General features: G+C 49.0%; 10 protein-coding genes across 10 annotated transcripts; 4 read left to right on the forward strand and 6 right to left on the reverse strand.

Moving 5' to 3' along the window:
- Positions 1-1,648: 1,648 nt before the first annotated feature.
- CTRU02_208586 (uncharacterized protein) lies at positions 1,649-3,742 on the reverse strand (the record flags this gene model as incomplete). The annotated part of the gene is made up of 1 exon (XM_036728580.1): positions 1,649-3,742. One exon carries the CDS (start codon positions 3,740-3,742, stop codon positions 1,649-1,651), a length of 2,094 nt encoding a protein of 697 aa, XP_036579864.1.
- Positions 3,743-5,043: 1,301 nt separating this feature from the next.
- CTRU02_208587 (peptidase family M28) lies at positions 5,044-6,798 on the reverse strand (the record flags this gene model as incomplete). Its single annotated transcript, XM_070205116.1, has 5 exons — positions 5,044-5,244; positions 5,284-5,762; positions 5,828-5,879; positions 5,932-6,595; positions 6,674-6,798. The coding sequence occupies 5 exons, from the start codon at positions 6,796-6,798 to the stop codon at positions 5,044-5,046; spliced, it is 1,521 nt and encodes a 506-aa protein (XP_070061191.1).
- A 3,299-nt stretch (positions 6,799-10,097) lies between these two features.
- On the forward strand, positions 10,098-11,720 carry CTRU02_208588 (acyltransferase; the record flags this gene model as incomplete). The annotated part of the gene is made up of 2 exons (XM_036728583.1): positions 10,098-10,469; positions 10,620-11,720. 2 exons carry the CDS (start codon positions 10,098-10,100, stop codon positions 11,718-11,720), a joined length of 1,473 nt encoding a protein of 490 aa, XP_036579867.1.
- Positions 11,147-11,635, reverse strand: CTRU02_208589 (uncharacterized protein; the record flags this gene model as incomplete). The annotated part of the gene is made up of 2 exons (XM_036728584.1): positions 11,147-11,482; positions 11,546-11,635. The coding sequence occupies 2 exons, from the start codon at positions 11,633-11,635 to the stop codon at positions 11,147-11,149; spliced, it is 426 nt and encodes a 141-aa protein (XP_036579868.1).
- A 421-nt stretch (positions 11,721-12,141) lies between the features above and the next one.
- On the forward strand, positions 12,142-14,811 carry CTRU02_208590 (ankyrin and het domain-containing protein; the record flags this gene model as incomplete). The annotated part of the gene is made up of 1 exon (XM_036728585.1): positions 12,142-14,811. The coding sequence occupies one exon, from the start codon at positions 12,142-12,144 to the stop codon at positions 14,809-14,811; it is 2,670 nt and encodes an 889-aa protein (XP_036579869.1).
- Positions 14,812-14,873: 62 nt separating this feature from the next.
- On the reverse strand, positions 14,874-18,207 carry CTRU02_208591 (Minor extracellular protease vpr 2; the record flags this gene model as incomplete). Its single annotated transcript, XM_036728586.1, has 12 exons — positions 14,874-14,976; positions 15,036-15,295; positions 15,363-15,450; positions 15,504-15,609; positions 15,666-15,775; positions 15,829-17,126; positions 17,181-17,240; positions 17,297-17,351; positions 17,410-17,509; positions 17,561-17,621; positions 17,676-18,014; positions 18,070-18,207. 12 exons carry the CDS (start codon positions 18,205-18,207, stop codon positions 14,874-14,876), a joined length of 2,718 nt encoding a protein of 905 aa, XP_036579870.1.
- A 1,995-nt stretch (positions 18,208-20,202) lies between these two features.
- Positions 20,203-21,020, forward strand: CTRU02_208592 (glutathione s-transferase; the record flags this gene model as incomplete). The annotated part of the gene is made up of 3 exons (XM_036728587.1): positions 20,203-20,275; positions 20,331-20,828; positions 20,875-21,020. 3 exons carry the CDS (start codon positions 20,203-20,205, stop codon positions 21,018-21,020), a joined length of 717 nt encoding a protein of 238 aa, XP_036579871.1.
- A 1,237-nt stretch (positions 21,021-22,257) lies between these two features.
- CTRU02_208593 (uncharacterized protein) lies at positions 22,258-22,362 on the reverse strand (the record flags this gene model as incomplete). The annotated part of the gene is made up of 1 exon (XM_036728588.1): positions 22,258-22,362. One exon carries the CDS (start codon positions 22,360-22,362, stop codon positions 22,258-22,260), a length of 105 nt encoding a protein of 34 aa, XP_036579872.1.
- Positions 22,363-22,777: 415 nt separating this feature from the next.
- Positions 22,778-24,372, forward strand: CTRU02_208594 (uncharacterized protein; the record flags this gene model as incomplete). The annotated part of the gene is made up of 4 exons (XM_036728589.1): positions 22,778-23,202; positions 23,262-23,880; positions 23,967-24,294; positions 24,344-24,372. The coding sequence occupies 4 exons, from the start codon at positions 22,778-22,780 to the stop codon at positions 24,370-24,372; spliced, it is 1,401 nt and encodes a 466-aa protein (XP_036579873.1).
- A 376-nt stretch (positions 24,373-24,748) lies between these two features.
- Positions 24,749-25,629, reverse strand: CTRU02_208595 (carbonic anhydrase; the record flags this gene model as incomplete). Its single annotated transcript, XM_036728590.1, has 2 exons — positions 24,749-25,398; positions 25,458-25,629. The coding sequence occupies 2 exons, from the start codon at positions 25,627-25,629 to the stop codon at positions 24,749-24,751; spliced, it is 822 nt and encodes a 273-aa protein (XP_036579874.1).
- Between the last annotated feature and the right edge of the window lie 1,470 nt (positions 25,630-27,099).

A 27,099-nucleotide genomic window follows, 5' to 3' on the forward strand; every position in this document is an offset into this window, starting at 1 on the left:
CCATTGCCATGGACTAGCACATATCATGATCAGAACCAGCGGCAAACCATCACCATAAGCACCCAGATGTGTTGGCAATCGCAACAGAGTATCCCCGAGAGGAACCACCCGCTTGTGGTTTTGCCAAAAGAACAACGATAACGCGATTCTTTTTTTATGACTGCTCATAGCGTCATATTCGTTGGATAATCGCGGTTACCTCACAAACTCCCCTTCCCCAACGACCTTTAGCAGACGCATTCCGATGGTTGTCTCAATCTGCATCTAGCCATTCTCGGGAATGCACAGCTGAGATCCAAGTGCTTGGAAGGGCAACCCTTAGCTGTGAGGGGCATCCATGAACGTGCCTGTATGCCATGGAATGCGCAACCCTCCCTAATACGTAGTAACACAAACTTCCAAGAGAAAAGAATAGGGCTGACCAGTTTTGAACAATTGACTAATCAGAATTCTGGAGGCGTCAAAACGTTTCTAATCTACATTTTTGGTAAGTAAGCCATGATAAAACCGGCTCGACGCTTTTTTCCCGCTGATTTTCAGATTTGCGGTGGATGTGGTTGGTCATGACGATCGTGAGCGAGGGGGTTGCGATCGCAGCAGATCTGTGGTGCGTACTTGTGATCGGCGGTTCACAGGTTATGCTTCCAGCTCAAGAGTTCTTACCCATACCTGGGCTCCAATCAGTTCAACGATCCCCTGCCAGACAGTGATTACAATATTATATGTTTATGAGTTACATTTCACGCAAGCTAGACTCGGAGATGTCGCCAGAAAAGCCATCAACATCCAAATTCAAGTCGATCACACACAAACATGATGAGGTCAATGCCCTCACTAGACGAAGTTGTTGCGGGCTATTCCTGGATAGAAAGTTAAGGGGGTTGCTAGCAGTGGGTAATAGTAATCCTCCCACTTCAGTGCAGCAGAGTAAAAAGCTCGCAGCCGGTGGTCAAGTACCTTACGCATCTATAACGGACGGTTATACCAATGTCGGCTGCAGTATTCATTTCAAAGATGTCCGACACATTACAGAAACTCTCTTTTTCCTAACCTAAGTAAAGATATGAATATTCAGTGGCGTTCTGGTTGAGTTTCTTGTGGAAATTCTACATTCGCCCCGACAAGAAGCTCGGTTACGTTTTACAGTCAGCTGTGCCGCAGTATGGTTCTACTGAAATGGGTCAAGGTTGGAATAGAGAGAACTAATTCTTATTCTGAGTGAGCAGCATTGCGATCTCAGCTACATTTTGGCAAATAAATACCAACCAGGAACCAGGTGCTCTATGAAAGGAGTCGAGCCTGGTCTGTGGGAACGCCTCCATTGCTAGTTCTGAGGAGGCGCTGCTATACCCATCAGCTTCCAACGTTCCCAAAGGGTTGCCATGCCAAACCTCGCCGATGAGAAAATCTCCCGGGCTTTTCTACCCTACGTCTGTCTCAAACGCAGATGGCACTGCATCGCGGTGTTTTGCAGTCTCCCCTGAAGCCATTCAGAACAAAAACAAATGACAGTCCGAACCTTCACAATGACGCCAAGACCTTGCTACCAACAGAATAACTTTTAACGCCTTACCGAGCCCCTTCTCAATAAAACACGTTTTGTTTTCTGGCCCTTTTCAGTTGTAAGTGGAATTTTGGTTTTCCCTGATCAAATGCCCTCGAAAGGGTCATGACGTTCCTGGCAGCCTATCAGGCTGCATGCGTCCGGCGGGTTGTCGATATCCAGCACCAAGTGCGCATGGATGGGTTGGCCGTCCTTATCCGGCGCCAGCCTGCAGTATGTGGAAACGACCTCGCGTCTCTCGAGATCCCACTTTGCGTCAGCCCAAGTCCACCTCGACCCGGCCGGCACGAAGCCATTCTCGTCCATCCCACGCTCCTCCAGCATCACAACCCCGAGCTTGCCAACAACCAACGCTTTGCCATCCCACGCGCCGTCCCTCCATGACAGGCTGTTCATCAGTCTCGCTGCTTTGATACGCAGATCGTGGTCACGGCATTTGGCGATGATGGTAGTTAACGGTGTCGTCAAGCCCTCTGCGAATGTGAACGCGATCCTCGAGAGGGGCTCCGGGTCGCGCATGAAGCGCATGACCATGCCCAGTAACTCGCGGAAGTCATCCGTGAATTGATCGAATGCCATGTCGGTCTGGTCGAGGCTGCAGCTGATGAGGATATAGAGGATTACTCGGTGGATCTGGATCATCTCGAGCGCCCTGCGAGTAGGCTTCTCCATATTCGGGTCGGCGAGGTAGATGTCCAACGATAACTTCCAGAGTTTTAAGTACTTGAGAAAGGTATCCTGCTCCTGCGTGAATGTGACGAGGTTTTTTGGTGCTGTGTATGTCAACTGGTGATGCATGCCGCGCATGATGAACACAACAGCGCGGGTGAAGAATCTCCCCCATAGGACCTGGAGTTTTGCCGTCGTCGTGATGCCAGGCTGCGGGATCTCTGTGGAAGGTGTACTGTCCATGGAGGGGATGGTATCACGATGTGAGTTGAAGAAGTGGGTGAAGCCGCTCATGAGGGACAGGCATGGTAGGAGGTGCTCGATGTCGTCCATCTCCTCTTCGCGTGGGATGTTCTTCAGCTGCGCGAACAGTAGCTCATCTTCCTTCTTTTCCGCCTTGCCTTCTAACTTCTTAATTGGCCTCTTCATCAGAGTAACCGAGTCCTCTATCAAGCGCATGCCAGTCCCCATGAGAGAATCAACTGACTTCATGTTTCCTTGGATGAACTCGAAAGCGATGAGCAGTAATGTCATAATGATGACGGACCTCGGTGAGGATCCCGCAGTGCCTAGCTGGATCCGTTGTCTGTATACCGAAACCGCTTTGATGTGGTGCCGCAGGGCGGCTTTGTGGTGGTGATCGAGGTAGCCGTCAGTCGTCACCAGCTCGCCCCAAGGACGGAGCGTAGGCGGCTTGCTCCCGAGAGTATTGCCGGTAGATGAAGCAAAGAAAAGCGTTTGAGAAATCGCCCCAATGGCCAGTATCGACTCCTTCACGCACGGGTCCCTGGCGCTCTCATTCAGCACTATCCGGGACCAAAAGTCGGAGTGGCATGATCCCGACAGGTCACGGACCAGCTGATTTCGGAAAAGGTCAAAGTACGACACGTCGGCCCCATCAATCTGTACCAATGCTGGATTGGCACGTATAACGGTCTCGGTGCGCATCGCCGTACTAGCGGGATCCGGCCGTGGGAGGATCTGTCTTCTCGCCGTCTGGGCCGCCAACATCATCTCCTTCCGTTCGGCAGCCCTCTTCACTTCCGCCGCGTCCTTGACATAGCCATCGCACTTGATGTCGGCCTTTTGGCACCGGAAACATGTGGGTTTGCGCTCGTCACATTTGACCCTTCGGATCTTGCAGGTAAGGCACCCGGATCTGACTTTCGGCTTGCTGGCTCTCTTTCTCTTCGGCAGCGGCCCGCCATCAGGTCCTCTCAGGTCGAGCTGGATACGATGGTTAAAGAGCGGGGTTGAAGGGGGAGTATGAGGGAGGACAGTGGTCATGCGACTCTTGATTTCTCCCTCGGGACTACTGGCTTGTGGTGGCGTCGCGATCTGGTGTTGGTTAAGCTGCCTCATCACGGGCGGCGACGCTGGCGCGTACGATGACAGGACTGGCTGGCCGCCGAGCCCGATCGTGACAACATCTGCTGACGTGATGGTGGCTACTCCATGGACTTGGTTGGTGAGCGGATTGCTGACGTGGAACAGCGCGGCGTTGGACATGGTTACAGCTGGCTGTTCCCGCCCTCTTTACTCGGGGTCAGATAGATTTCGAGCTCCAGAGATTTGGGTCATCAGGCACATAAGCGGCAAAAGTTGTTTCCTGAGAGGGGTGAGTAACGGAATTACTCTAGGTTTAAGCATAAGAAACGGGACAATTTTCGATGCTGCCTGGTATGTATGTATGTAGGCTCGCTCGCCTGTTGGGCGACCAGGGCGAAGCACCGCCGCACCACCCACAAAAAGACCACCCCGGCACTAACAGGTGGGCTTCCAAATCTCCAACAGGGTTGGCCGTTTCTTGGCCCTGTAGTTCGCTTCCGGATTGTCTTCGAGAACATGGCTTTCCATTGGGTTGTGAACGGTCAGCCAATGGTGATGGGGAATCCTGTGTGACCTGAGCTGCACACTTCATTGGATATGACGCGCGATTTCAGCCCAGGGAGGCACATGCAGTCCACTCGACCACCATGACCAGCTGAAAATAAATAACATTATGATTGGATGAAAGTAGAGAACACTACGAGTTCAGCGTTGTCTTTCGCCTGTTGCGGAAGTGTTTCCTATTGTAGAAATGCTAAATTAGCTGACTAAGTTAACTGATGAGACTAATACCCATGAATATCGTTAAGAATGGGAAATAGGTCGATAAAGTAGATCAGGAGGGAAACGATCAATTGACACGCCCGGCATGCGGCCAGGACTCGTAAGCTTACCTGAATCACCAACATGGCCCCAGTCCCCCAAGAGCTGTCTCATCTCCACTGCATCCGAGGGAAGGGAAGCGAGATGAGCGGCTGGCATTTGACAGTCATGGATAAGCGTTCAAATCGTGCGTCTCCGGAGCACTTTTCCTGTCCATATAGGGAGTATCTCCCCTTGGATCTTCGCACAAATACATGCAATTACATGTGTACTAGTATATGCCTAGGCAAAGGCACAATCATACCCGAACTCCCGGGGCCCGGGTTGCGATGACGACATGTAAGATTGCCCCAGCATCGGATCAAGACCCTCCGCAGCCGACGCAGTCATACGCATCCGTCATCATCAAAGGGGCCAGATAAGGCTGGAGCGGGTATTACCAACCAGACTGCCGCATCGCCACTCCGCGGTGAGATTTCCATCAGTCTGGTAAATCCTAAAATGGCGAGATCTTAATTACGGTACCGATCAAGCGAGAGCAACACGCCCAGGATGGAGCGGGGCGTGGGATCTGGCACAATGTGCTAAATATTGCTCTCTGCATTCCTAAGGTTGTCAAGCGCTGAGTAAACAGCCCCCCACGAAATCCAAAATTTACTTTAGATGTCATGGCCACAACCCAGGTGTCGCTCTCCAAGCGCCTCCAACTCCTCAATTCTAATTACATCATGCTCGATGCTGCGGGACTGCAGGGTGTTGAGCATAGTTGCGTTAACAGTTGTCTTAGGGATGAGGGAGGTTCCGTTTAGTGACAGAACCGTGAGGATGTGAGCAGCAGCCTTTGCGCAGGTCAGTTTCACATATTCAATCGTCAGAAGAGGACTAGTTGAACTACTCACCTTGGCGTTGACAGTAATGGTGTTGGGGTCAGGGTTCTCGATGGTGTCGCAAGCTTGGTGGTAGCACGGGTCTTGAGCAACTCCAGTGCCAGTGTGGAGGAACCCGAATGGCTTGTTCAGAATCTGCCAGAAGGATGCATAATCACTGCCGTTAGTAACAACAGCAGGGGTGATCTCAATGCCCTTGCTTGCGAAATACTCCTCGTAAATATGCTCGACAACATCAGATCCGGGTGGAGCGACAGAGCCATGGGTGCTGCCATCGGTGTCGGCGACACCAAAGTAACCCTTTGCAACCATGTCGAAGTTGAGGTAAACAAGGAGATTGTCCACGTCGGATGGGGCAAGGTTGGAGCAGTAGAACTTGGAGCCCAGCAGGCCGTTTTCTTCGGCTCCCCACCACGCGAAGCGAACCTTGTTCTTGGTCCGGTACTTGGTCAAAGCGAGGAAGAGTTCGAGAAGGAGACTTGTTCCGGAGCCTGATTTTCCGATGTTAGTTGAGGTTTTTACTTGAGATTGATGCTTGAGATTGGTGAATACTAACCGTCATCGTTAATGCCAGGGCCGGCTTGCACACTGTCCAAGTGAGCACCAAGCTGTAACTGTTAAACTTTATTTCTTTGGTCACGTTTGGTTATTGGAACATACCATGATAACGTTGTGAGGGTCGCCTTCCTCAGTCTCAACGAACACATTCTGGGTAATGCGCTCCTCCACAATCTGAGTCTGCTGAAAGTGCGCCTCAACAGTTTCACCCGCATCGAGGCGCTCCCTAATCTTCACACCATCCGCCAGGTTGATAAATCCAGCAGGCACAAAACCTTCAGGATCAGGCGCGCTAAGCGAGCCGGCAGTCGCATTAGTCGTGATGTCGTGGTAAATAATAACAGCAGCGGCGCCAGCAGCGGCCGCGGGTCGCACTCTGCCAGCCAGGGTGCCTCCCGTAGGGCAGCGGAAGCGTTGGACGAGAACAATCTTGTCCTTGACGTCCAGACCTTCGTAGTTGGCGGCATCGCAACCGGCCGCACCATCGGGTCCGAGAACGACTTGGGCGGTGATGCCCTCCTCGCTCGTGGATGGGGAGTACGTCAAGCCAAAAACGTAGATGGACTCGCCGTCAATGTTGAAGTCGATTGAGACGACCTGCCCAAATGTCGCCGAGAAGTCCTGTTTCCAGGCCTTGGTGGCGGGGATCGAGGAAATACGGTCCCAGACATAGTCAACTGACGCAGCATATCCGGGCAGTCCGAAGGCGCGGTTTCCACCGTTTGCGAAGGCGATTTCGTTGAGTGCTTCCAAGTTGGCCATGAGGCTTTGGTAGGAAACAATTGTCAGTCAATTGGATCAACAAAACACAAAAGAACGAGCTGGATCAGACAAAAATACTCACTTTTCGGTCTTGAGATCGGCCTGGAGCTTCTCAGAATCAATCTTGGGTCGGCATGTGGCGTCTACAGCGCCAGAGCCAGACGCCAACGACAACAAAGTCGCGGCGGCCGCCTTGGAGAACTTCATAGTTGCTGACTGTGCGTGGAAACTCGAGAATTGTACAGCAAAAGAGCTACCGAAGAAAGAAAAGAGCAACCAAAGCAGGCCACTCCAGAAACCCGGGCTGGAGTGCGCATTTTATTTACCTGGCAATTGTTTTTTGCCATGCCTAGTCTTGTACATCATGTACAAGGACTTAGTGTTGCGGTCAACAACGGTCAACCCAGAATGACCCGCAGAGCCGATTAACAGGTTCTGTCCACATCCAATCGGCAGAGAGCTGTTGGGGGTAAATCCACGAACCCATGGTCCGATCAGGAAGGTCGTTGGGGATGATGAGGGGAAAATCGGAGCCGCCAAGAGCCAAGCTATAAAACTCGAAGGTGGCAGTAGTCTTGGCCCGCGATGTCGTCAACACAGACTGACAGTTTGGTCCGTTTCTCGGGATTTCCCCGTATGCGTTGCTGATTGCGAGTCGGTTACGTTGCTCGGTACCAAATTGGACAACTAATGTGAGGGGAACTCGGGACCTGCACAATTGGGACTGGATGCCAAGCATGCGGCGACAAACTGCCAATGGTTCCATTGGTAGGCCACCACCATTATCACTCTACTAGATGTTAAAATATCATTTGATTAGTCAATCAGAGACCCATTTTGTTGTACTTTTCAGACTCGCCCGTTATCTCCAGGTTTCTAGTATTTATGGAGCCGTCTATTGCATGTCTCATGCTGTCAGGCCGCCGACTAACCTTTCTGTTCTGCTTACTACTTTCACATCAGAAAGCTGCCGATAGCTTCGGACTCAGTTCCGGACTACTGCGGTATACAATTATTGAGCTTGAGTGTTTAAGTAAGATAGGCCGTAAAGAGGTAGGCTGTACGTGTCACGTTCACAAGTATGACGGTGGAAAGTTCACTGAGGTGAGTTTATCAGCAATCGATGGCAGCGCAATAGCTCACTAGACTTTTAGAGGATAATTTGAACTGCAAGCAAGGTTGAGATGCTCATATCATTGAGCATTCCTCGATATAATTGATTTCATACTGGCAAGACTGCAATTGCTGTCCACCTAGTATACAACATAAACGACTTGCCAAAATTGATGAAAAGAGTTCTATGAAAACAAGGAAAGACCACCAAGGAACCCTAAAGACCCAGAGATTTGACCTTCTATTGATGATTCAATTTCCATTCACAACTCATAGGTACATAAGTTATGATCTTACAATCAGTCCCATTTAGGTCCACCTAATTCATCCAGGTTACCACAAACTCTACAAACCATCAACTATTCAAATCTTGAGTACTACCCATAATACGTCTAGGTTGTGGTAGCCTTACCTGGCTTTTTATAGTGGCCAAAATGCAAGACAAGAGAATTTCTGGCGGTCTCATTTCAATATTTCCCGTTTATGTCGGTGTTATCCTAGTTTCATCAGAATTCATTCTCTCTCAACAATGACACAAGCAACAGTTCTGAGAGCATTTTGTAAAAGAAAAGGCAGCTCCCATAGCCACACTCTCAAAAACGTATAACGAATCTGAGATGCTTCTGCTGAGCCCACGAACAGTGGTATTGTCAATCCGTATGCTTGAAGAGCAATAATTCTAGCAGAGGTTAAACCCAGCAATAAATCCTATCCATTTAAACTAATGAAGGTATGAACAGCCTTCCCCTACTTTACAATCCGCACAATTCAAGAGCACATCATGCACTACCTTAGTCATTTAATCCTGCTTTGAATTATTACTTGACGACAGATGAGCCCATTATCGACCAGTCATTTCCTCTTGATTGATTCGAAACCGAGGCCACAATTGCCTCGATGAAACACTTTCACTCTCCAAAAGATGAAGAACTTTGTCTTGCCGACTGGAGATCCACTTGCATTCCTAACGGGGTTCTGGCTGCCAAATCCTCCGATAGTGGCGTTCTTCTAGTTCTTTCATCTTCTGTCCCATTCCTACACTGAGACAGCAAGCCTTCGAAAGACACAGAATTCCTGATAATGCCTTGAATGAGGCTAGACGTCTTGCGTCAACAATATGCCATGTCCACATTGTCCCATAACTCCTCATTTCTTCCCTTCGGCCTGGTTGTGAACTGGCTTGTGCTGACTGAGAGGTCATGTATAAAGTATGGAGCAGAGGATCTCGACCGTCTTTGAACTTAAGACTCTAACCATAGGGGTCACTGACCATTGAAGAGTGTTTATTCGGTTCGTGCTTCACCCATAGCAAGTGCGTCAAAAATGGAAATAAAAACCATTTCTCAGTCGCAACGTGTTCTCGTTTTCTTCACAGGCGGGATAATCGCAAAAGTACCAAGGCTCCTGATGAAGTAACTTCACAACGTCCGAAGAGCGACATAACTAATGCCGTTTCCACATAGATGATATTCAAGCTGAGCACATGAGAATACGTATCTCATAAACAGCGTCTACTATCAGATCCAAGTGATACGACGTTTGAGCGTGCAAACCACGTTTGGCGGCGACGTCGTACCCCTTGCGCCTATGGTGGCGTGAATACTCTTCCGAGCGATACCTTACTGAGACTTTGTTCACCATTGTGATGGCTGCCTGAGCGATATCTCTGTCGAGTGCAGGTAGATGCCTGCCCCGAAGGTGGAACATTCGCGGCCCAGAACCCTCCGGATATATCAAATCATGAGAATGGAGATCGTCTCCGACGGATCTAAAATCGAGTAACACGATTTTGATTGGTTTAGCACCGGATTCGGGTCACTTGACGTCAATCTTGACTCGATGGGATGGATGATGTAGATTCAAGATAGTCAAAAAGACGGATATCGGTGGCTTCCCACTAGGGACTGCCAGATGTCCACCCCGCGTCTGTGCTCCCGATCGGGCCGACGCATCTACATTCCTCGACGCATTAGAGCAAGTTTGATGGAACTAGTTAGAAACCTTGAACGCTTTCAGATCACCAACTGAGACACCCGCATACTTACACTCCCAAGATGTGTAGCCTCGTGAATGTCGAGTTAGGAATTGGACTGTCCTGCTGCTATGTTGCATATAATGTTGGTTTGCTACTTTTAAGTACTGAGGGGGAGGGATATTGCTCCCGTGTTTTTTTGCATCAATCTCACGCACTTCTCGTCCCCGTCTCCCCCAAATATTTCGATGAATGGACATATCTGGCAGTATTTCGAGTATCCTCACTAGAGCTGTCCTCAGGGTATTGCCTCCTTGGCAATAAATCCACTGATTTCCCATTCGACAGACGACTTCAACCTTGTGTCACTTAGCTCTTACTTCTTTTTCCTCTTCCATTCTTGTCACTCCTGTATCCCAACATGCCGAAAGGCTTCAAACTGGGTTTGTGGGCTCGGAATGTGTACGAAGAATCGCTCGACACAGTACGCAGCTGGATCTTCGTAGACCAGTCTGGAGATGCACATCTTGCCTTGCTCAGCAACGAAGAAAGAGGCACCTCGGAACACCTACCAACCCACGAACCGAAGCCGCTACATCGAAGACGAAAATGCCGCATCGGTTGGAAACCAAAGGATGCACTGCGTCTGTTATGGGCTGTTGTGCCCTCGTTTATAGCCAACGCATGCGGCCATGGCGAATCGCTGGTCCCTCCAGCCAACGAAACTTCCTATCTGAACGGCCTCCGTGGGATTGCATCTCTCATCGTAGCTATTCAACACAACACGAACGATGTGAGTACAGATTAACACTGAAATATGTCCTTTGTCTCTTTCTCCTTCTGGAGCATTCATGTGCCTAGTTATCCTGAGAAAATGCTCTCGCAACATATCATACATGCATGGTTAACTACCTGAATGACCAACTAACAAGCTTGTTTACAGTACAAGTACATATATCGCGGCTGGGGCGAAACTGAGTTGGATCGTTTCTTCATGCAACTCCCATTTATCCGGCTCGTGTTCTGCGGATCTTTCATGGTCGCAGTCTTCTTCGTCATCAGCGGTTTCGCACTCACCTACGGTCCACTGAAGAAATCCCACAACGGAAAAGCCGACGCCGCCATTGCTTCTCTTCCATCGAGCATATTCCGCCGCCCATTTCGACTTTTCCTTCCCGTTATTCCCGTCCTGATCATTACGGTCGCCCTAATTCAGATCCAGTGGTTCTACCAAGGCAACGCCACCCTGCCGCCACTGGTGGGAGGCTTTTGGGCCCAGGTGTACTTCATTTGGGCTACATTCCTTCTCATTCTCACGGCTGGAACGATCAAGACAATCATGCCTCAGGCCTGGACACTGTCGACCGAGTTCGCAGGATCTCTTCTCGTGTTCATGTGCTGTATGGCATTTGCACGAGCGTCGCCTGTGGTCCGCATCCCGTTTGTCTTCATGCTCCTGAGCTTTTTCTTCTACTTTGGCATGTGGCCGCAAATCCTCTTCCTTGCGGGAATGATTCTCGCTGATGTGCGGCATACCCGGAAGAAGATACCAGGCCTAAAGGGCGCAATGCGCTGGATCGCTACAATAATGTGGTCCTGCTTACTTGTGCTCGCGCTATTCCTGGGCGGATGGCCCATGCTAGGCAATGGATACGCGGCGGCAGGATACTCATGGTTCGTCTGGGTGCCTACGTCGGGTATGAAACCGGACCGCTTCTTCACAAGCATGTCGGCTATCGCGCTGGTGGCCTCGCTAGAATACTTGCCCCTCCTGCAGCGCATTTTCAATGTCCGTGCTATCTTATACTTGGGAGAAATCAGCTACGGCCTTTACTTGGTTCACTGGACTGCTAGCAGTATCTGGCTTACATATGGGGTCAAGCTACGGCTGCTGGAAGCCGGCTGTAGGCACGAGGTCGCGTGGAGCATCGGTTTCGCCTTCTCCGTGGTGCTTTGCATATGGGCCGGAGATGTGCACTGGAGATTGATCGACAGGAAAGCAGTGTCGTTTGCACGCTGGCTGAGCGACAAGTGTGGCATATAAATAGTAACTAAGTGGGCGATCAGGATATGTATCTGAGCGGAAACAAAGTATATTAAACGTACGTCAAACAGATCATCATGCTTCACTCTTTTAACCAGTGAACAATAAGATATAATCAAGATTCCAAAGACGGGCTTTGATCATTGTGTATATACTGCCTATGCAGTTTGATGACTTCTCTTGTTACCTGAAGTTCTTATAAGGAACATGACGTAATCCAAATAAGGTCTGCAAGAGACTTGTGGATGATGATTTGTCGGATGTCCCCTGTCATATTCCCCGTCCTGGATGCATTGTTGCCTAAACGTCAGCCACAAAAGAAACATGACCTGTTTTTATCAGAAACGCTGCTTCAACTTGTATCACAACTGTGAAAAATATCGTTGAGCTTTTTCCGTTTGTCAAACCAAGAATCTGCGGCATGTCTAGCCCACCTTTACCAGTCGGATCCGCCAAGGGTTCTTCAAATGAGTCGGACATCAGAGAATACGAATTTCAAATTGCGCTCGATCAGCTCGTCGGCGGGTCGACAGAAGCGCTCAAAGTATACTTGGCCCGCCAGGAAGGCCTTGATCCAGCTACAGTGACCCTTCGTTCAGGGCCATGGCAAGCGAGCGAAGGGAGTGAGTTAACCTTTATTGGTAAAATGGACAATGTTGGGCCTCCTGGTGAGGTCAAAGACTCCGGCTTCGAAACCTCTAAACCAGCACCACACGTTGCCCTTGAAGACACAGGAGTACCCTACAAATATACCCCGCTTGATCCGGATTGCCGGCAGTTCCGTCTTTTGAAGCTCGGATCACCTGACGAGAATGGCATTACCAGTCAGTTTCGTCTCGAAACTTACAGTATCGATGATTCGCCGTCATATTTCTGTCTCTCGTATGTATGGGGTGACCCTGCGCGATTCCTAAGCATCAACTGCGATGGGGAGATGATCTCTGTTACGCAAAACCTCTTTCATGCCTTGCAGACATGTTTTACCCGACATCCAGATTCTTGGCTTTGGGCAGATGGCATATGCATTAATCAGGAGGATGTGGCCGAGAGGAGTTCCCAAGTCCTCCTTATGGGTACCATCTATCAACATGCTTCCATGGTTTTGGCGCATCCTGGTCATTATAGTTATAAACAAGTCAACAACAGGGAGTCGTTAGACAACCGACTTGAGGAGCTTGGGAGACAAGATATGATGAGCTTCGGTGTTGATGAAACTGACAACCAGGGGGCTCTTACCCAAGCTCAGAATCCTCATGGGGTTCCTGAGTTTACCGGCATCTCCGTTAGTAACGCATACAGTTCCGAGAACGCCCAAGGTGCCATTAGTATTATGACTTTATTGAGACGGATTTGGTCTGGAAGAGACCACGAAAAAACCGACAAAGAATGGGAAAATGTCGGATTACCCACCCTTGACACTCAAGAAGGAGAAGAAATATGGGGAAACCTGCTGGAGTTTTGGAGCCAAGACTGGTATTTTCGAACATGGGTTCTCCAGGAAGTCGTTCTCGCTGCGAAGGTGGTTGTACTTTACGGATCAACAGCCATCAGTCTGGAGGCTATCACCGAGTTCTGGTCTCTAGCTCGCCAGCGCAGCCTGCCTCGAGTTCTTAGGATTGGCCCGTGTGCCGACATATTCAACAAGGTTCTACACTTAAGCCCTGTCAGCTCCTACAAGACGCTTCGAGACCGACGATATCCAGATGATCAGGAAGACGACGGAACAGATACACGACAAGCAGCACCTTCAACACCTTCAACACCTAGCCTCTTTGAATTACTGTGTCTTGCTAGAAACAACTTGGCAACCGATCCGCGCGATAAAGTATACAGCCTCCTAGGTCTTACCAATGACGGCATAGCGCAATCGATTATACCAGATTACTCTCCAGAAAACACGGTAGCAGATGTCTTCACAGGGGTCGCCAATAAGTTGGTATCTGATAATGTTTTGGACATTCTGCATTATGCCGGCATTGACCAGGATGTTTTGGGTTTGCCATCTTGGGTACCCGACTGGACCAGGCAATCACGATCGACACTTCCTACTCATTTGTATCAGTGCATGAGCAAGACAACGCCGAAATTCACCATCATAGAGACGGATAACAAGCCAAAGTTGAAGATCAGAGGCGCCATCATCTCAAGGGTGAATCAGGTGGGAGCAGCGTGGAAATATTACTCTCACAATAGAACTGATCTACCATTCGGCGGGTTCAAAAACGCCCCTGAGGTTGAGATACCGCCATTCAACGACGAGGATTCAAGAAACTTCATCCTTTCCATGGCGTCGCAAATGGAAGAAGGCCTTGCTGAGAATTATAGCAAAGAGGGGTTCAACGACGCACTGGTACGCACTCTGGCCGTGGACTGCTCAAAGACAGGTGAAAGAATCGGGCCCAGGGTTGTACTCAAAAGCGCCGAAGCCCCTAACACAGTACAGCTGCTGGAATCCACCGAGACGGAACAACCGCCAAGTACTGTCTCGCATGAGTTCTTTGATGGCGTAGATGCATTCCGGCGTTTCTATGCAAGAGGTCCTGATTCTGAAGACGACTTAGTCGCGCCTGGAATCAGAGTCCACCAAACCGCAATATTCATGTGGCTTCTTGACTTTGACGAAGAGGTAGAAGCTGATCTCCAGAAACGCATGGTCGCATACACCGTTCCTGTCCAAGAAGCCCAGCGAGGTCGGCGATTCGCGACACTCGGCACGAGAGTTAAACGGGACACTAACGAGAAGTCTGGAAAAAAGAAATTACTCGACACAAAGGAATTGGAAACTCACTTTATGGGTACTTTACCATGGAATGCGGAGGTTGAGGACTATGTTGTGGTACTGGAAGGCTTCAAAACACCATTTGTATTGCGAAAATGCAACCAAGACACGGGAAACGGAGAAGTAGAAGGCTTCCAGCTCATTGGCGATTGTTATGTTCACGGCATCATGGACGGAGAACTCTTGCAATTGGCAGATCAAGTGGATGAACAGCTTGCATCGGAGTACTTCGGTTCGAACAACGAGGGTCAAAGGTATGCAGTGAGGGCGCCGCAAGGATTCGTACCCTTCACAGATCTCACCTTGTATTAGGTAGATTAAGATTACATCCTACTGATCCAACGTACCCAAAGTATCCCCCCCTTTCATCAAGGTCATGGGCTATAGGGCAAGATAGTAACTTGGGGCGTTGACCAGATATGCCAATTGTCTGAGTGCGCAGGATTGCTAAATGGTGTGAGCGCAGCAAAGCGCATTCTACCAGCAATTGGTCAGCTTTGGAGTCGAACCACGAGATATTGTTTGTCAAAACTCACGTATAGTTTCCTGGAGCAATGTAGCTTCCGTTCGCCATCTTTCCGAACCACCAAAACCGGTCAGTCAGCTCACTCCAAGATGTCGTTCGCTCCACTCCCCAAATCGGGAATGGCAGCACTTTCTCTTTGTCCATAGTCGCAGGGTCAAAGGTGGTTGCTCTGACGGAATATGTAGAATAGGCAACTGCACCAATGTAACCATCCTGCCCTACGACAGGAGGGTATTTCCAAAGGTTTTCTGTATATTCCGCGTCGAATATCTGTTGAAGTCAGCAAATGGCCGCGGTTTGATGTGGATAACAGAACAAGCCAGCAAAAAGTGCTTACATCCCAACGCAGCTCTTTGGTTCCCCATTTGAGCTGGGTGTAAACCTTGGGAAAGTCTTGAGCGACTCGGCTGGTATTGAAACCATAACTATGATCGAATCAGCAAGATATAAACCTTATAGAAAATTGTTGCATATTTACGTGTGATATGTTTTGATATCCTGGCCGTTGGGACCGGATCTTTGTATTGGGTATCCGTCAGGGAACATCTTGCCCCTCATTTGAACCTTTAAGTTAAATGCCGCCCCTTGAAAGCTGTGTCAATGTGGCAATCCAGCGACGATGGAAACCCCATGGACTTACCTAAGTATGGAATGGAGAGAGTTTCATCTTTGCTGCTACTGATAAGAACTTTACCGCTGTAGATCGGCAACTTGGATTCATCATCAACTTTGGGAAACATGAAGTTGAATCTGAACCATCTTGTCAGCGCGTTCTCTTCTAATTTGCATATAAGGTTACTCACTGTGCCTGCTTGGTTTCCCCAGGATTGACTTTGAAAGTCCCAGAAGGAAACCCGACTTCCGGGACAAGGCCGATAGGCTTAATGTCAAGAACGTCCGCAAGTAGCCGGGGCGTGCGTCCCTGCGCGTTGAAGCCTCCTGCAGGCTGCAATGAGAAGCTATAAGTTACCGGTTGATCGCCACTATTGGTGATGTTGACCTTATGATATCGACTGAATGACCCGGTGTCATTCAGAGCGATTTTGTCAAATGATAGAAAGGTTGTGGACTCCAATAACTTTGTGGCGTTGATAAGTCCGTTTCCCACTTGTGTCACAGGGGCAAAATATCCAAAATCGACCGGCAAGGCTTGAGGTTCAATCACTTGCCAAGGGAGGGATTCGCCACTGGAGATAATACGCTTGGATAGCTCTTTGGCAAATCCTTTGCCATGCACAGATCGTCCACCATGTTTGCTTATATAGAGCGCCGCCACTCCAGCAACATAAGGTGTCGCCATGGACGTACCGCTAAGGACTTTCCAAGTCTTACCGAGATATGTGCTGTAGATATTGGCCCCCGGCGCGGCAATGTCGGGTTTGATTTCAAGCTCATAGGTTCCTCCCCAGCTTGAATACTGCGAAGGAATACCACCAGCCGCATCGAAGAACCCAACCGCCCAGTTGGGATCATCAGGATTCGTGAAATCCGCCGTCACATTCCCGCCAGCTTTGATCGTTTCAATGATTGCTGCACCAGCTTTTGCGTCGATTAGGGCCATTTGCGACTTGTAGGCGGAGTTAGCCACCAATTCGAATGGACGGTAGTCGTCATTGTAGAACAACACATATTGTGCGCCGAACTTTTCGACATTCGTTTGTTTGACGTAAGGGGTGCATGATCCTCGCCGAATCAAAACTATCACATTGGAGAGATCTGGCGTCGTGTCAGGAAGCGGGCTGCATGCTTCACCTGTAATCTTTGTGTCGAAGGAGAGAGGCACAATCGGTAGGCCACTGACGTTCCACGCAGGTCTGTTGACGGGTGGAATATACGCAAGCTGCGTCCTATTCGATTTGCCGTCAAGATTAAATGTTGCGTGCCACGGCTTAGAAGGAACCCGACTTGTGTCGACTGAGGCCACTGCCAAAACTTCCTTGCCAGATGAACCACTGCTGGCGTAGAATGGCCCTTCATCTCCGTCGTTACCGGCGGCTATGGTGACTACAACGCCTTGCTCGACAATTCTGGAGGCTACTGTTGCCCAAGGACCATCGGAGAAACCAGCTGCACGACCAATACTCGCTGTAATGATATCTGCCTAAAGGACGATTAGTCAGACGAGGAACGGGAGAACCGAAGTCTCATAACCCACTCCAGATTCATAGGCCATGATGGTTGCATCAATCAGGGTATCTTCGTCAGTGCCGTCGACCTAGAGAATACGGTTTAGCCTTGCAGGTTCAGATTCAAGGGAGCTCTTTGTCATACTGCACCAAAGACCTTGAAGGCGAGAATTTCTGCCTCTGGAGCAACACCAGCGTAGCTGCAATGGAGTGAGTACAAACAGACCCGTTGCATCATTCTTGATATTTGAAACGTACAAATCACTTTTACCAGCGATAATTCCTGCCACATGGGTACCATGACCTAACGCATCAAGAGGGTCTTCATCAGGGATTTTGTCGTTGGATCCGTCGTATTCTGCCACCAATCAGTTATTCAAAGTTGCAAATTGCTCAAAGCTTGACTAACCTTGACCAACGAGGTCATATCCGCCTGATACTTTGAACCCAGGGCCAAATCCTCCGCCGAGCTATGTGTATTAGTCACTTAAGAAGAGTTGACTGTGGCGCATAGGAGAGCCTACTGCTGGATGATTATAATCGACGCCAGAGTCAATTACTGCAACCTTTACACCTTTCCCAAAGACCCCAGATTGATGGACTTTGTCAACCCCTGTGGAATAATGAATGGACCAGTTCTGCGCAGTGGCATCGTCACTAAAAGAGGCCTGTGGCGTAACAGGTGAAAGCCTGTATGTCTTTACTGGCCACGCTTGAGCAACCTCTTGAACGGTCTGCAACGTGTCAAGGTTGTCATCTTCGGATTCTATACTCAACCCAGAGAAGATTTCGCTGTTAAACGACTTTAGAATCTTCGCTCCGGTAGCCTCGATCTTCCGAGACAAGTCTGTAAGAGCAACACCCTACCAGGACATCAGTAGTGAACAGCAACGCCATGGAATTAGTAAGTGCTCATACGGGCTCGGCTTCAATGATAAACTTCTTGGTCCCGCTCACGGTGGAGTTTTGGGAGTCATCTGTTCCTCGATGGCGATGTAGGGAATTGGCTTTAACTACACCAAGGGCAACTGCCCAGAGGAGAGGACTGAGACGCATATTTGCGATGGGTGCGACTCATGAATGCTGCAATTATCGAGCACGGCGATACGGTCTCATATGTAAGCTACCTCCTGGAGAACCCGGATAGCTCACACGAGAGGACCACCTGTATCCCGCTTTTTCGTGCACATGAATTTGCTCATACCCTGCAGTTTCTAAGTCTTGTCGTGCCATTTAGGAAGCCCGGAGCTGCGGGCAAAGGCTACTAGCCACCTACAAAGTGGGCCGCAATCTCCTTGAAGCTGCAAAAAAAAACTACCTCAAATGCAGCCCAGGAATGGTTCCTGGCAGGTGGTTAACTCGGCTGCCAAATTCGGACTATCGGCCCCCTAATCACTTTGGTCCCTGGCATTGCAGGGTTACAATGAGTACTGGAAAGAGGTCGTTCGGCCGAAAGCAACTTGTGCGCGCCACTACTTCCTCCGTGTTCACGCTCCCCTTAACCCTTCTGCTATCGAAAATGGTCGTGGGTAAGAGTTTTCAAGTAGCAAGGCTGGAAGGATTGTTGACGAAGTTGATTACACAAATAGAATAGCCACGTAAAGCATCGCAAGCCTTGTCTGCCACTCTAGAACTATGAATTTAGTGCAAACTCTCAGCTCAAGGCAACTCTGAAATGGAAAGGAATGAGTAAAGGGCAATAGAACCAAAAAGATCTCCCCGAGGTGGGCTCGAACCACCAACCTCCAGATTAACAGTCTGACGCGCTAGCCAATTGTGCCATCGGGGATGATGGAACTATTTGTTGAAGTCCTCACGATGGCAAGTGGATTATTACCCCAGACCTAAAGGTGTGGTTGTGGGACGGTCGAAACTTTAGCGAGACTTGATGAGTTAGTTGTGGGACCATTACGAGGCGAAACAGCGTGAAAAATCTCGCTAAATAGGACATCTTCCTACTGACCAGAATAGATATCTGAAGAGCTCCATCACTCTTCCGGATCTGAGCTCGAGGGAAGCCTAAAGTGGATAATCCCGAGAACCTTTGGTGGCAGGGATATCAACACCTTCTTATACCAACAGTAACTGTATCATGGCAATAAAGAGCTATCGATCTTATTGGCTAAAGTAAGGTAGGCACCTATGTACGCCTATCCTTTTCACAAACACGTGTACAAAAACTGTTTGTTGGTCTCACAGAGACAATTTTTCGTTACAAGCACCAGATGTAAAGGACAAATGTTGACATAAAAGTATAACATATGATGCGCCATAACCGGTAAAAACGCTCTGGATGTGCTAGTGAAATTCACGTTTGGTAAGCCCTGAATGCAGCTGGGTTTGTTTGGTTGAAGAGAAGCGTCCATCTACTCTTCAAAAGTCAAGTCATCATTATCCGACTCGCTGATAGCATCTCTTCGTAAAACACTATGAAATTAAACTTAAACGAGAGTTTTGATGCTCTGCAACAGATGGCGTTGACAGCTTCCATGCCGACTTTGAGTTATTGCATTTTGTTCAACTGCAGTTGAAAGCTAACTTGGGTTATGGGACGGTTGGGTCGAACAAACTTCATTGTAATAGACAAGGTGTTTTGAGAAGAACTTAAGTATCTTCCTCGAGCTATGATGACACTTCTCCGTTGTCGTTACTGCTAGCTGTCTTTTAGGTGTGTGGCTGATAGCGTCGTTTTACAGAGGCGGTCTGTACTCAACAAGTAAGGACATTGGAGTTTGGATGCAGAGCCGTTCCTCCATGGTGAGACAAATCCGCGGATCTTCTCCGCTCGGATTTGTCATCGATATCTGCCGTATGTAAGCAAAGAGGGGAACCATGTACTTAGCGTGGGTTTCTATGATGATATGAGAGCAAAAGTCCAATTGACTCTCGGGCCGCTTTTTCCATGGATTGCTGCCTACGAGTCTCCATCTGACCGCCTAATGTCAGTTCTTTTCTCGATCTTGGCATATAAGAACACACTAAACGCTTCAGTCAACTTACCTTGCTTACTCAACACACCTAATCCGGTTTCGACACATCGCATATCACAAAATGTCTGGCCAACACATTCTGTTTGACATTCCTGACAAGAATGGCGAAACATGGTCTCTTAACCCATGGAAGAGTATGTCTTTTATTGTCTTCAAAACAAGAAAACCCTTCGCTAATAATCTTGTTAGCTCGGCTGGCTCTGAACTTCAAGGGCATTGATTACAAGACAGAATGGCTCGAATATCCGGATATTGAGGCCAGACTCAAGCCTACTGGTCTAGAAGGTGACCCGGATCAAATTGCGCTGTTCACATGTCCCACGGTTCAATTCCCTGATGGCACTTATGTCATGAACAGTGCCAAGATTATCAAACGTATCGAAGCCGAACACCCAGAGCCGCCTCTGTATCACGACCTGGAATTGACGCAGACTTTGTTGCAGTCTGCTCAAGGTCTCATGGATGCCCTGGCGGCAATCTTGTTGCCAATCGCTCCTCGTAGAATTCTTAGCGAGCGTAGCGCCAAGTACTTCTGGGAAACGCGCAAGGAGTATCTTGGAATGTCGCTCGACGAGTTTGAGGAGCGTTACGGCGGCGAGAAGGCGTGGGAAAAGGCCAAGAAGCCTCTAGACGAAATCACAGCGCTTCTGAGCAAGACAGAAGGGCCTTTCTTCCTTGGTGATAAGGGTAAGTCTTCTCCATAAGTTATGACGTCAGGCTGACACATTGCCAGTGGCTTATGCCGATTTCATTCTTGTTGGTTTCCTGTTCTGGGCCAAGAAGTTTGACGAGGAGGTCTACCGCCGTATCACCCAACATTCGGACGTTTTCGAAAAGCTGTATCAAGCCTGTGGGCCGTGGCTGGAACGCCAGGATTGATTGCGTCGTTACGAAATTCCAGAGGCCGGTTCAACTTGTGCTTGTCTCTCAGAAGCCAGGTTTTTGGCCATCTCATCGAGATGCCCCACGCGGCAACAAAGATGAAGAATCGACGTCTGTGTTGTAAATAATTTACATGGCGATGCCGCAATTCTGGCTGATTCCATGGTTTTTTGTCGAAATAGGCCAGTTTGGAGATAGTTGAAATATTTGACAGCAGTGGAGATGCTACGGATGCATGCATATTTCAAGAAGGGCTGAAAAAGATGGTTATGGTAAAATTAAAGTGATTCGCTGCGAAATATCAGTATCGGTATTTCGTAATGCTTCGACATTTACAATCTCATCGACTACAGACTGCCCGATTATGGTACAGTCGTATGAGGGGCAACAGCCGCTTGAGCTAGCCAAGGCCGTTTTTAGCCAACCGTATAATGCAATATAACTACAAAGTACCTTCCTTATATATACTTTATAAATACTATAGTAGTGCCGGGAATCATGTGAGTCACCAGTTCCGTAGCAGACGTGGCTGGGAAAACACTGCTGTAAGTGATGTACCGTTGTGCATTCCTGTTTTAAGGGAGGAAAAGTGGAGTGAATGCACTGTAATCACGCCACAGTCGTTAGTAAAGAGCCGGACTACAGGCTGAGAATAGTCTCGTAGCTTACTTAGGCCCAAACTCTTCCGTAACACATCCAAGGCCAGTCACCGTTGATTTGCGTTGTTCCTTTACAATTTAGAAAATCAAATCAAGAATATCATTTCTGAGAAAATTGTCATGACTCCCGCCCCAACTACGGTTAAGATGCAGATTTTGGGTTTCTTGAGGAGGAAAGATGACAAGGCTTCGATGGATCTTGTCAGCTGGTTAAATTAATGTGTCTGTACTGTCTGAGAAACACTCTGCCTAGGGAGCTTCGACCGTGTAAGTGTGTGCAGCGAACACAACATTGTAGGTGCTGTTAGTCGCTTTGCTGTTTTAAAACCTTTGATAAAGAAAATTGGCTATCTCACGGCTCTACGGAGACTCTGCATATTCCGACCTATCATACCCTGTTAGCTATTCAATGCATTTTTATATTTCCCTTCAGGAACATGATCTATAGCCGGTCGAGTGGTTGAGAACTTACAAGTCAAGGCTCTGAACCCCGACCTTCCACACTGGCCCCCACAACACACAACTTCAGAAACAAGAGGGTCTCCATCGCCGTCGTCGCCAACCGCCTGTCCGCATCAGGATATCATACAAATCGATAGCGCCGATGGTTTAGTGGTAAAATTCTCCGTTGCCATCAAGCAGCGTCGGGGAGCCGGGGGTTCGATTCCCCCTCGGCGCATCTTTTTGCTTCCTAGGGCCAACGCAATGCTTTAACGCTGAATGGACGTTCAAGCTCTTTTTCAGTATGTGTCAGCGTCGAAGAAAGTCCTATATCCCGTAGCAAAAGAAGAAGGCGAATTTCTGATGTTTAGGGCTGAGCAGGTCAGCAGTCCGCTGTGCTTGCAGCGTGCAACGCTGCTACGCCTCTTGGCTGCAGACTGAGGTCATTGGCTAATGGTATATCGTGCAGGTTGGCCACGCCCCGAATGCCTTCAGACTCACTGCAAGGCTCTAACCATTCGACTTCGAATTTCCCTCCTACACAGTAGATCACGACTTACTGAGTTATTAATTCCAGACGCCTTGGATTTCCTTCCGCATGGTAAAAAGAATCGCAGATTGATAACCCCTTCTATTGTAACTTGCACAACGTCCATGGACCCTCTCTCAATCATCGCCAGCGTGGCTGGAATTTCCCAGGCTGGAGCCTTGCTCTCCAAATCGATCTATGACCTTATCAGCGCCACTCGCGGCGCGCCTAAAGAGATCACCGACATTGCGCGGGGTATTTCCGAGCTTTCAGTCATTTTGAGCGAGTTACGGCGCGTGCTTCGGGATGGGAAGTCACTCTTCCGTCGACGGTTGCTCAGAAACATACGCTCGACGATAAAGAGAATCGGAAAGATTCATCATGCCGTTGGAAAGCTGATAGACGTCGGCAACGGAGCAGGCCGTCTGAAATGGGCATTTCGACGATCGACCACTACGCAGCTACTGTACCAGATTGAGGCACACAAGAGTGGAATCAATATGGTTTTGCACACAATGGTGCTCGCTATCCAAATTAGAATGATATCTAGGTAAGTTTTACGTTCATATCTTAGGGGTTTATGCATTAACGAAAAGTGCTCTCTCTCAGCTATTCTGAAGGAGATAATACAGGTGTTCCCCGGGCAGAACTTAAACTCGAACGAGATCTCAGCCGCCGACAGACAGAAAACCAAGTCGAATCATCCTTCCACGCTCTCCGACAGCTTACTGCCTCCAGTTCTCCTTCTCCGGAGGATGCAGACATAGAAGATCAAGAACCAACTCCGGACGAAATAAAGGATGCAAAACAAAATCAACTAGTGCTGTGGGATGGTGGGCCTGATGATACCGCTGCTTGGCTTTATCGGACGGTGTTTTCTTCGTTTACAGAATCGTTAGAGGCAGACAATGAGCTCGATTCTGAATCCCTAGGTGAATCCAAAGGGGAAGAAACGGGGTCGCCGCCATCTGTAGTGAGCAGACAACTTATCGGTATTGGTACGGCGTTCAAAAACTCAAATGGATCGAAGCACGTTGTAAATGAACTGCTCGCGGAATGGACAGTCTTAACGAACGAGGAGATCGATGGCATCGAACCCGACTCCAAGCCCCAGAAGGCTGAGGTCTTGGCCAACAAGGGTTCGGCGAATATGGAGGAGCTAATACACTTGAATGATGCAGTAGGAAGGAAGTTCATATTGCCGTTTCAAAAAGCCAAAACTTGGGAGGTAAGTTACACGCCCTTTGGGAATTGGTGTGAAAATCCCCTTTTTTCATATAGTTGTTCGGTATTAGCAAAACTGATTCTGTCTAGGGCCTTACATCTTACTTGAATGAGGCATTCAAGCATGTGGATATTGTTGGACCCCATGTTATGGAGGGACATTTCGATATCGTTTCGAAAGATTTGGGAGATGTTATCTTGCTTCCCAGTATTTGGGGCGATCTAGTCAAACCTGGGTACGTGGTTGACATGCGTGTCTGGCCTATAGAAAAGCCCAGACAGATACCGGTGGCACATCGAAGACCCTTCCCACCACCTGGGATGCCTGCTGGTGCCCTGCCAAAATCACCTGCTCCAGAGCCTCCCAGTCCGGCCAAGTCGCCCGAGCCTCAGCCAGAGACAGCCAAGACTAGAAACAGTAAGTGTTACCCCAGATTCGAATTTCCTTGGTACTAACGATTCAGCAGAGAAGAAGCCCATTGGCAAGGACGGCTGAACTCTCTTGGAAATCTATTAAGCCACTTATAATGGAGAGAAGCTTGGAACATCTTTAATTTTCCTGGTTAGTGGAATTCGACCAGTCGAAAAGTGTTAATTGCTCTGAATCGCCCGCGGTAAAGGTAACGTACACGAAGTGTCGCGGTAAATGGCGCTGCCTACTCCTCCCCCGCCTTTACTGACCGTGAAAGATGAGGGATCAGGCATCTCATGGACATAGATGTGAAATCAACATGTTGTCTTTGTTGCTTTCTCTGGAGGCGTACACAATGCTTAAAGCCACATTTTGAGAGTTTCTGTGCGAGATTTGCAAAGAAGCATATGAACCCTATTAAAAGAATAAAGAATTAAAGTAGTCGTCACTCAAACCCCATCTACTCGTTGATCTTGTGTCTCCAAACCTGCTGTTCAGCCCTCGCGCTGTAAGTGCTCGCACCCAAGACAGCGCTCAACTGTTCGTCGCCCAGGAACATGACGTTGCGTGCCACGAACCAACGGATACCCTCAGTGCACGGGGGACTTGTCAGACTGCCCTGGTAGGTCCAGAATTCACCAAAGTAAGAAACCTCCTTGAGTGCAAGATTGAGGTCGAGCTCAGTCGGCGTCGACTTGTCCGTCTCATTGAAGCCGATCATCGGCGGCATCTGGGCGAAAAATTCGTCGTTGGCGCTGCTGGGGTCGAGCCTGAACGCCAGTACAGCGCTTGGTGTGCCCTTCTCGTTGACATGCACGAAATGCATCTCAGCTCTGGACCTCCATCCGCTAACGGTGTGGTCAGCCGGCGTGTGGATGTGCCAGCCAGAGAGGTAGACGGTGGTGTTGTCGTATGTGAATGACGGGTTGCCGGAGTAATCCCCTTCAGGATGCTCGATGGTGAAAGCTGGTCCGTAGTTCCAGTTGTAAAAGGTTCCCTTCGTCTTGCCCTCGGGGTAGTTGAACTTGACCTGGTGCTTCGTCGCAAGACCGTTGTTGAAGCCGATGGCGATAGGTGATTGCTGGGTGCCAGCCTGGCAAAGCCTGTAGTCTGGTGATATCATTAGCGTTCAAATTTCGCTGCATAACGAGACACAGATGAGTGCATACTTGAGTTGACACGTCCCCAATCGAAGGATGCTTCGTACGCCCAGTCTGCCTGTTGAGGTTTCTTGTAATCCGCACGCTTTGCCAGTTTTGCAGAACGGAAGGTCGAATGATCTGCACAGGCGGTGACCATTGAAGCCCCCAGGAGGGCGGCGAAGAAAGTAGGTGCGACCATGATGTGGGAAAAAATATATGTAAAACGAGTGTTACGAAGCTATAATGACAGCCTAAATTGTGAAGTAAACAAGTTTGTCGAGAATATTCAACGACGATGCTCCTTCTCAGCAGGGGCGAGCCCGAATTATACGTGAAGGCTTTTCTGGGGCACTCGACTCCCTCATTCCTGGACTGCGATGAGAGCAAAGCCCCATTCCGGCCAATTGCAACCTCCTGAAATGCCAGGTCAAGTTTTGTAAAAGCTCAACCTACTCTTGGCAGGGAACCTGACGAGGCTTTAGATCTACTAGGAAACTTAAAACCTGCGGCTGCACGCATTCCTTGTCAGATTGCTCAACAGTAACGTAGTTGGGTTTTCTATGATGAAGTGGCTAATGAATGTGCGCCGATGGCCAACTAATTAAACTATACATGGCCTCACATTTAATTTGCTTGGTATTATGTGACAATCGAGGAATGTACCTCCCCTAGAAACGGTGGGGAAAATTTACTGAATCAGATTCGGTAAGAAGAATCACCCAGAGATGAGAGAACATAGCTCAGTTGCACAAGATCGGTTTCCCCAGACATGCAGGTTGCCCCCGTAGGGCTACCCCTTGCAGATGGACAAATCTGGCTGTCGAGGCTACCAACGATGGAGAATGACTGGCATGTAACTCGAAGTCCCATGTTGTGGGCGAGAACCGGCACAGAACGCTCAGAATGGGAAAAGTGGTGTTGTTGGTTGGAAGAACTAACTAACTGGCTAGAGGGCTGTGGAGGCTGGCTAAGACCAGTGGTGGCGGCCGTCAGCCCACGTGACGGGCCGGCGAGGCCTGCCACCCACACATGTGAGCACATGTAAAGTGGATCGTATCCAAAAGAGGAAAAGGCTTTCCATTTGGATTTCAGCTGTCTCCAAGTCACATGTAAGCCATCACGGCCAGCAATGTGAAGTCTGACCCCTAGCCAGTCACCATTGAAGTGACGGCACAAAAAAGCTCAACTCATCTCGTATCCGACCTCAACTGAAAGAAATTGAGCCTGAATCGCGCCTCTATTCAGATCCAGTTAAGTGTTGGGCATATGGAACTGCAATTCCGTCGTCGCATTTAAGAACGCCTCTGCCGCATCAAACTCAATGATGCGCAGTCCCAAAGTTACACGCAAACTAGGCGCCTCCAAGCATATGCGGCGGCTAATGATCGGTGCGATTTGAAGCAGGTTTTTCGATTGTCGTGGGCACAAGACGCCAGCAGCCCAACCCCAACAGAAGTCAGGCCCAGCTTCGTATCCGAGGTGTAGCCAAAGGCAGAAGCTCATTCTATGGCACTGTTCCATGGTTCCATTAGGCTTCTGTACGTAGTTCTTCGAAGGCACTTCCTTCTGTACCTAGTAGTCGGGATCCACCTGAACGCGCTGCTTTGCATGTGTTTGCCGGCATCCAGACTCTCAGGGTCGTATAATGAGGGCTAGAACCTGAATATCC

Source organism: Colletotrichum truncatum (assembly GCF_014235925.2).
Source record: "Colletotrichum truncatum strain CMES1059 chromosome Unknown Contig_0005, whole genome shotgun sequence".
Lineage (NCBI taxonomy): Eukaryota > Fungi > Ascomycota > Sordariomycetes > Glomerellales > Glomerellaceae > Colletotrichum > Colletotrichum truncatum.